The 9,423-nt window shown below is 43.8% G+C and overlaps 1 protein-coding gene across 1 annotated transcript in view; it reads right to left on the bottom strand.

The window, feature by feature from the left end:
• The window catches only part of FAS (Fas cell surface death receptor), a 35,511-nt gene extending 26,200 nt beyond the window's left edge, over window positions 1-9,311 (bottom strand). Inside the window, exon 1 of the mRNA XM_010838504.1 lies at window positions 7,761-9,311. Coding sequence (XP_010836806.1) covers window positions 7,761-7,790 — 30 coding nt within the window. The 5' untranslated portion in view covers window positions 7,791-9,311. The remainder of the gene's footprint in view (window positions 1-7,760) is intronic.
• Window positions 9,312-9,423: the final 112 nt, after the last annotated feature.

The raw sequence follows: 9,423 nt of genomic DNA, 5'->3' as shown, positions 1-9,423 counted from the left end.
TTCTGGTTTATAAATCAGTTTCTTAATCGCTTTCTCCATTTATGCATGCAAACAATGCAGTCTGTTTTCAGACAATTGTGGGCAAGATGGCTGAGTGTTAACTTTACAATGAACCTTCAAAGCAAATGCATGTTGAGGGTGGAGGAAGTTAGCAGGAACTTTCTGAAAACCAGAAGTTCATCCCAAGCCCTCTAGTCTGGGAAAACTGTGGCAGGGCTATCCAGGCTGGGATTCTGGCTGGCAGGGAAGGGGAAACTTCCTAGCCCTGATCTGCATCTTGAAAAGAAGGGGAGTTTGGGTTTCCCTTCCTCCCATCTGGGTGCTGAGTTTCTGAGCACAGCCATCAAAGGCACTGTGAGTCTCTTGTGGGTGCGGGGATTTGCAATGAATAGCTGGGAACCAGGAGTCCTCCTAGCCTATCATTGATCTTTGCATTTGCTCCCTTTGAAAGTCTCAAAAACAGGCTGACATGAGAGTCTGTCTCTTGTATCAGATGACGGTTGACTTTATATTAATTAATTGTATCATATGATGGATCACTTTTCATAGCCAACTGGGTTACTACATAGAAGAAACAAAGCAGGAAGGGCCAGATCCAGAAATCGACAACCACCCTTGAGGCATATCACTCCCCTTTGACAAGCTCACCATGCTTTCCCAGGAATTGTAAACATTCAAGATCTAACATGGCAATCACAAATAGAGTAGCCTCACAGTGACTGAATTAAACAAACTACTGGAAGAAACTGAGAATCCCATTAGGGTTACTTCAAAGAATCAGTGTGGCAATAGCCCTTAGAGATGAGCCAGGGTTTGAAAAGGAAGTTTAAAAAAAAAAATCACCTTTTTTTCTGTTCTCAGTGAAGTTCAAAGCAACAGGAAAAGAATTTGTAAAAGCAGAGGAGAAAAAAAAAAAAAAGGTGTCTGAAGGTGAAAAATGGCAGTCCTTCAAATGACAAGAGTAAGAAGACAGATGCTTAGAATGGTCAGTGAGAATTTTTGATACTGACCACATACTTCAGACTGACTACAAGCTCTCCAGTAATCACTGGGAAGAGTTTTAGAACCCTTCATCTGTTAGAGGCAGCAAGAGAGTCAGTCTCTTTAGGCTGAGTTGTCTCTCCCTCACCTCCAAATTCTTCTGTTGAAGTCTTAACCCCAGTAACCCAGAATGTCACCACATTTACAGACAGGGTCTTTAAAGAGGAAATCAAAATGAGGTCATTGGGTGCACCCTAATCCAATATGACTGGTGTCCCTCTCAGAGGAGGAAATTTGGGCACAGAGACAAGGGGAAGAGGATATGAGGACACAGGAAGAAGGGCATTCATGAGCCAAGGAGAGAAGCATGGAACAGATCGTTACCTCGGGGTTTTCAGGAGCCAAACTTGTCGACATCTTGATCTCAGACGTCTAGGCTCCAGAACTGAGAGAAAATACATTTCTGTTGTTTAAGCCACCCAGTTACAGCAGCCACAGGAAATGAGTACCTATCGGCCCACACCACCATCTTTTGATTCCCTCAGAGTCTAGATTTGAGGGAGGTCCGTGGTACACACACATTTGGGAATCCCTTGCAGCTGAGCATTAGGATTTCCCATCTTCAACCATCACTGTGCTAAATGGACTAGAGACTGAAAATGGTCTTCAGAACTGGAATCCTCAGGGGCCAGGAGGAACCTGAACTTCCCAGTCTTACAGACCTCCACTAGGAAGTTGAAATCTCACTGGCCCCTCCTGTCCAGGGCACAACTGTAGCAACACATGAGTACTGGTCATTCCCTTTTCAGACTTTTAGTTACTGATCAACACTTTAGGAAAAAGAACTTCTAACAAACCATTAATAGTCCACCATTTCTGACTGTTCAATGCATCTCTATTTGTATAGAAAGTGAGATAATATTAATAGTGATGGTATTTTGTAGTAGGTACATTATTGAAAAACTGAAATAAAAACAAGTATTCTAAATTTTCTAAACATAGAAACATTTCAGTATTAAAGAGATAAGTGAAGATTTCTTTCGCTCTTATTTTTTGTGTGTAAATAAAAACACACAAGGTAATCTTATTCCAGTAAGGTCTTCATTCTTTCTTAAGGCTGGTTTCTGGGAAGACCAGGAGAAAAATAGCAAGGTCAGTAGAGTAAGTGATTGGTTAGACTCCTGACTGAATCAAGTCGTAAATAAAATAAAATGAAACCTAGAGAATTCCATTTGGGATTAGATTTGGGGTTTTGTGCTAGAGTTAGAAAAACTGTCCTCAAAACCCTGAAAAACATTAGAATCATGTAGTGATGGTTTTCCCAATGGCTCAGCAGGTAAAGAATCCACCTGAAATGCAGGAGACACAGAGATGCAGGTTCGATCCGTGGGTCAGGAGGATCCCCTGTAGAAGGATATGGAGACCCACTCCAGTATTCTTGCCTGGGAAATCCCAAGGACAGAGGAGCCTGGTAGGCTACAGTACATGGGGTCACAAAGAGTTGGACAAAACTGAGCACACACATACACAGTGATACATTAAAAATATGAAATGCTTCGGTCCCAGCACAGACCTACAGAATCAGGATCTCTGAGAATGGGGCCTCCTCATGATTATGCTCAACCTTGTTTTTTAATATCTAATAACCCTGGTTATTTTGCTGCTGCTCGCAGCTGAAGACCTGGGAAGGTCTTTAGGGCTGGAGGAAGCGAAATCTGAGGTTACCAGATGAGTACATTTACATGTGAGAAGAGTATTACAGACCAACAGCCTCTGTGCTCTGCACTTGCCAATTAGAATTTGACTTTTCATGGAGAAATAACGACCCTTCTAAAACTAAGCCTGAACGGAAGAGAAGTCATCTTTGGTGGAGGAAATGGGAAGATTACCAAGTCCTAAACTAGAGCCCAAGAATTCTCAAATGCCCAGAAGGGTCACAGGAGTAAAGCATCCAGGTGGAACAGACAACAAAGTTCAGGCAGGGCTGTGAAAATGGAGAGGTGCACTTGCACCCAAGGGGCAGCCTTCTAATCCAGGAGGGTGGGGACCAGGTGGCATGTGGGTCCAGACCTTTCATTTTTCAAGAGAAACCAAAATCCTCCAACGTTTAAATGGGGCAACTAATATTAAAAATACATACCTGCCTATATACATTCTGCATGTGTCAAGGCAGTGCAGCAGAGACATAACACAGTCTGGGGCGGGGACTTTCCCTGTGGTCCAGTGGCTAAGACTCCATGCTCCCAATGCAAGGGGCCTGGGTTGGATCCTCAGTTCGATCCTTGGTCAGGGAACTAGATCCCACATGCTCCAAATAAAGATCTTGCATGCTGCAGCTAAGACCCAGTGCAGCCAAATAAATAAATATTAAAAAACAAGAACATAGTCTGGGGCAATGTAAGCCCAATTTTTGAAATCACGCCTAAGACAGACATTCATATGAAAAAACAGTCCATTAGGTACAAGGATCCTTTTGTGAAGATGGCTAAAAACCAAAGCGCAAACCTCAGCAAGGGTGGGAACCTTATACCACATGTTCTGAGTTCATTTTCTCTCTCTCTCTCTCTTTTTTCCAAGATCTTTGATGTCAGAAATCAAAAGTATTGACGTTTCTCACAGGTTATATTTTTATGGTGTCCCAGAACACAGAAGTGACTAAATCTACAATGCAGCCATCACTCGACTATAAGACAGCCTGACATTAATGACTTCAAAAAAAAGTTTATTCTAATTTCCCAAGTTTATCCCAGTTCACAGCTTAACAATACCTACATATAGTAGGTTTGCTTGCTTTGCTGGGCAGAGTACATCTGCTGAATGAGTTTGTAGTCAGACTGCTAATTTATAAGACTAGCCTTAATCAAAATGCATAATTTCATACGAAAGTTACTATCACCCCTCACTTAGTGGGTCTCTAGCCAGGTGTCCAGTAGAGCAACAGCTGCTGTTTCTAACTGGTCCACAGATGGGGATGGCTCAGTTGCGCAAAAGCTCATTCCAAATCAAGAAGGGAACTGTGATCAAAGAGGAGAACCAGCCCATTTCCTTCTGAGGAAGGTGAAGTTAACAGTCTTATAATGATCAACTTTCTAATTCGAGTCTTACTACTCATACTCTCACATCAAAGAAAATAAAAGTAGGCAAGTACATTTGAATTATTTGTTCCTATTTAAGACTGAATGGAAGATACTCAATTGGTGTTAGGGATCCAATTACATACAAAGCAAAAGATACACTACTTTATTTCATTTTTGTTTATTTATTTACTCATTTTATCTATTTCATTTAAAAGCAAAGGTCTTCTGGGAAATGAAAGGACTTATTAAGTAGTTAAATGCTGTTTTCCCACTTTTGTAAATAGATACACACACATAGCAAAAAGAATACACTACTGTCCATTAAGGTACTTACAATGATTCTGCAAATAATTTTTTGGTAACAAGCTATACATGTTATTACCTTTATGTTATTACTTTTCATCATAAGTCAATAAATCTTTAGTACCTATTACAAAACATGTGCTCATTTAAGGGACTTTTGGAACCCAAGATAATTTACCAAAATGTACTTAACTCATTAGGGGTTTTCAAGTGGGGGATTTCCTTATTCAGGTTTTTGATCATCTCTTAGAAAGTGATTACTCCTTAGCAGCTGTGGTATAGAGCTAGTAGCCTTCAGAGAGGTTCCTTTGAAATGCTGACACTTCCACTCTTAGGAACTATTTAGAGGTAAATTACTTGTTTCGTATTCCAAAGAAACTTACTTAGAGACAACATCAAAATCTTGAGTCCTCTTTGCCTCTATCTCACTTTTCTCCTTCTATAAACTCAGTGCAAGAATAAAAACTGCTTTGCTAAATTAAACTCCAGTTTTGCCACTAAGGGTGGTAATTGTATTATGGAGATAGACAATAGAAGAGTTTTCATTCAGCTAATTGAAGCTAGCGGTGAAGGCCCTCAGCTAATTGAAGCTAGCGGTGAAGGCCCTGAGGATCTTCACATATCAATTTCATTTTTGCCTCCCAATCTTGCCATCTTTTATCAATGTGTGTTTTTACATGCTGGTTGTTAATGTTTTAAATTACATTTCATAATATTATTTAATTCAAAAGAATTTTCAAGTCCGCCATGAGATGAGGAAAACCTGCGAAAAACAACAATAAATAGAAACACACCACAACCTATTTCTTGCTTCTTAGCCTTGTTTATGGAAAAATTATTAAATTACAAATTAAATGACTGTCCTTTACTTTCTCCTCAAAGCTCTCCTGTATGGTTATTTTAAATACACTTTTTCAGCTGCCCTCTCCTTTCCCTTGCCCATAATTTTGAAAACTCCAAGAAATAAAGGACAGGAAAATGGCTATCTAGTAATTGCCTAACCATAGACCTAAAGAGTACAAAACAAAAGCTATCAGAACTATGTGGTATTACAAGTAGCAGCAGCAGTACTCACAGCTATTTCTCACACAAATTTCTAAAGTAACTATGCCTTTTCTTCTGTATCCAAACAACACCCAGAATCCAAGAGAGAGAAAACTAACTTCAACAGGGAAGAAAGAAGGAAAGAGGTAAAGGATGGGATATTTGCTGATAGACCACACTCGAGATGAACGGACTAGAGAAAGAAAGAGGAAAAAAGACAGCATGGTCGCTCCCTCCCATCCACTTCCAGTCCACTGACATGACTGAACCAAATGTGCTTCTGTGTTCCACGTAGTTAGCACTCACGCCCCGGTTTAACTGGTTTAATTTATTTGCGACTAGTAATTAAGCCCCACTAAATGCAAGGTCATAAAAGCAAGCATTTTCTGGAGACACACAAGGTGACATAATGGTGTGGAAACTTCTTTAAGAACAGAGGTGTGATGCTGGGCCCGTGATGGGGGCAGGGCAGGATTCTGGGTAACTAAACTGAAGAGCCATATTAGAAAAGGGAAATAGAAGATATACTACAAAATGCAAACAGCACTATCTAGGTGATAGTTATATCAGATTTTTTTCTTTCTACACATCTGTATTAACACATTTTATTCAATAAACATTCACTTCTGAGGTTCTATATCATATAACAATAATAAATGTTTAATATATATCATAGCTATTATAATCTGCATATACAAATAAATGTAAATAAATCTGTATTTGCACATATGTGTGTATGAATACGTGTGCATTCTTTCAGAAAAGCAGTTTTCTTGGTGTTTTAAACAGGCACCCCTGGTAGAGACACTATAGCATTATTATAAAAGTAAAGTGTAGCTCTGGGCTTTGATAATTTTGCTATACTAGTTGGAATTGTTGTTCCTAGAACGAAGAGATTGTCAAAGCAACCAAGACTGCAATAAGGCAGTGGTTCATGATAAGGAAGAATGTGATTTGAGGTTGCATAAATGGTTTCCCAACTTTGAATCTCAAATTTTCTCAAAGAAAATTTCTAAAGGAGCCCAAATATCGTACATTACTTTCAAAAGGACCAGGGAGAATTTTTTTTCCAACCATAAGACGGTTCCAGACATCCATTTTTTATCTTTTTTTTTTTTTTCTTAAAACTCCTGGTGTCACCTGGACATAGCTGCGGTCGACACCCCCACCCCCACCCCCCAGGCTTTGGAATGGGATCTAAATTGGATTTAAATTCAGTCCTGCCTCTTACTGTTTGGACTCGACTTGTAAGCTGTCTGAACCTCATTTTGCCATCTGTAAGATGGAGATACTGCGCAGCTGCTGCGAGAACTGACTGAGATCATACTCATAAACATTCCTATCACGCTGCCTGGCACGTCGATGAGGCCCAGTAAATAAGAATCCACTGGTTTCCAGAGAGTTCGGAACTCAAATGAACCCCTTGAGGCCAAAGTCTTCGATCAGCCATCACCAAGCCGGGATGTCTGAGGTAGGGACTCTCCAAAAGAGGTGGATGCGGCTTAGGCTTCTAGGCCAAGTACAGGCTGCTCAGCGCATGCGCGGTGGCAGCAGGTACCACCGCCTGAGCAATGGGGCCAGGGTTACCTCCCGCCTCCGAGTCCGGCAAGCAATGAAAGATTTAAAAAAAAAAAAAAAAACGGAAGAGAGAGAGGGAAAAAAAGGGGCGGGGGGCAAACCTGAGACAGTGACTCACACTCTCAAGGAGAGGGATTCCCGGAAGGGAAACAAAACAGTTTCTTTTTCTGTGTAGCGGCAAAAAGGTAAACAAGTCTCTTTAAGGCGCATTCAGCCCCAAGATAACGTTTTCAAGAAAGAAACGGTGCGCTCCAAAGCCTGTGGTGTAACCACTGCCTCGAGGCTGATTTATTCCCAAAGTTGGGAAGTGTTGGAAAAACTTGTGTTATCAATTTCGAGACAGCAAGTTCTCACCGCCCCGGGGCGCACACGTTCATAGCACAGCCTTAGCGAGACATGCAAGGACTTATCCAGAAGACCCTTTCCTGCCTCAGACGGGGGTCTCCCTGCAGCGACCCCCAAACATCCTCGGCGCCGGCCAGCCCCCCGCGCCCACCCACTCGGCGCCGCAAACCGCGTTCCCAGGGGGCACCCAGAGATGTTCCGCCTGCCTCGAGGGCTCGCAGCTTCGCATCCAGCCCCAAGAAAAACGAGTAGCCTGGTTTCCTGAGACCTCGCCCTCAAGAGAAGTCCTAGCAGTCATGCGGAGCTAGCGGGGCAAAGGCCGGCCAAGTCCGCCGCCCACGCGCGCATCTCCCCCGCCGCCCCCAGAGCGCGTCCCGCGCCAGCCCAGTGGCCGAGCTGGGAGAGGCCCTCGCCGGGGCAGAGACGACTCACCAGTGACAAGTGAACCCAGATCCCGGACATGGCTGTGGAACAATCTCCGAAGTGAAGGAGCCTTACAACTGGCACCAGAGCGAGTTACGCACCCGGTGAGTAGTGAGCCCCGACTGGCCCCTCCCCGCGCTCCAGCCGGCCTGGGAGAGTGCTCCCCTCCCGGGCCCGCCCCGGGCGCTCACGCACAGTTACTCTCGGGACGCTTTCCTCTTTCTCCAGCAGCGTGTCTGAACACCTGTTGGTAGCTCATTTGAAAAGACCTAAAGAAATGTCCCCGGAGCCAGGGGGTGGGGGTTGGAGGAGGAAGCTTAGCTGGGGAACGCCCGAGTAGGGGAGGGCGCCTTTGATTCTGCAACCCTGCGCCTGGAGTTGGGGGTGGGGTGGGGGAAGGGGTGTTGAACGGGGAGCGGGGAAAGCGCCAGCGTTGTTGCACAAGCGGGCATTCCCCGTTGGGAGCGTTTCCGCAGTCGACTGGCATGCTCGGGTTCAGGTGAGGATCCTGAGAACGGGCCCCATGTCCTTTCTAAACTCTTCTGCAGTTTCATCTGGGGAGGCTGGGGAGGACTGAAGTGCAGAGCGCACGCGTCTTGCTCGGAGCAGGAGCCTCGGCTGACTGCTGGGATTCCCAGAGCAGACCCAGCCTTGGCTCAGCTCCGTGTGCCGTGGTGGCGACGTTAAAGGCTCACAGGAACCCCGGACTAGTGTCTGTAGTGGCCAGTGCTGTGAGGATTCCGAAGAGGGAGGACCCTCTATATTTTATTCTCACGAGGAGTACAAAGCTAACTCCTAAGACAAATCACACACCTCCAGCTATATGATTAAAAGCGTACAATTACTTCCCCTCCTTGATTACTCATTTCCTGGCCAATTTTCTTTATTAAAAAAAAAAAGTATACTTTAGTGCTTTGGTTAACAGCTCGAAGTCATTACTGTTTTGGAAAAGTTGATTCGTCTGGTTAGCCAGTTCGCAACAGTTTTACAGAAGGTTTGTATAATGACATCCTTCGTGAGCGTGATTCTGCAAGTAGTTGGTAAGCTGGGGCCCGCCTCCTCCATAAGCTCTGCATCTGCACTCGGTTGTCCATCTTCCCTGTTGGCTGTATCCCATTAGGAACACTCTCCTTTCCCTCCCTTTGCCTGGCTCATTCCTCATCCATCTGGATCCCTCTCTGAAGACATTTTCAAGACATTTTCGTCTGGGAGATCTTCCTGTCTCCCAATTCAAGGTTAGGAGCTTTGCTTTGCTTCTAATGCTTTGCTTCTAAATGCTTTCACTCTCCCTGTTTTCTGCTCTGCACTCGTGGCCCTGTCTTACAGGTGTGGATTTACCTGCCCCCTGCTTCACTGCCCAGCAGATTGTTAGTGCTGTGAAGAAGATCCTGCTCCTGCAGTTCCCAACCCAAAACAGACACAAAAAGAAGTGAATGGTGGGAGGTTGGGGAGAGGGGTGTAAAGGGGCTGGCATATGGAGACTCTGTATTATCTTTGCAACTTTTCTGTAAGTCGAAAACTATTCTGAAATTAGAAGTTTATTGAAATAAAAAAAAATCATAAGAAAGGCGAGAGGAAGGGAGGGAGGAGAGCGAGACAGCTGACAAAATCAGCATCTCTTGAGAATGAATCATAAGTCAACAACTTTCACAAATGGTTCTTCCTTACCTAA

The sequence above is a fragment of the Bison bison genome, unplaced genomic scaffold, assembly GCF_000754665.1.
Source record: "Bison bison bison isolate TAMUID 2011002044 unplaced genomic scaffold, Bison_UMD1.0 scf7180017864097, whole genome shotgun sequence".
In the NCBI taxonomy this organism is placed as follows: Eukaryota; Metazoa; Chordata; class Mammalia; order Artiodactyla; family Bovidae; genus Bison; species Bison bison.
Note: the sequence above shows the minus strand (reverse complement) of the source record. Positions and strands in the feature narration are given on the sequence as shown.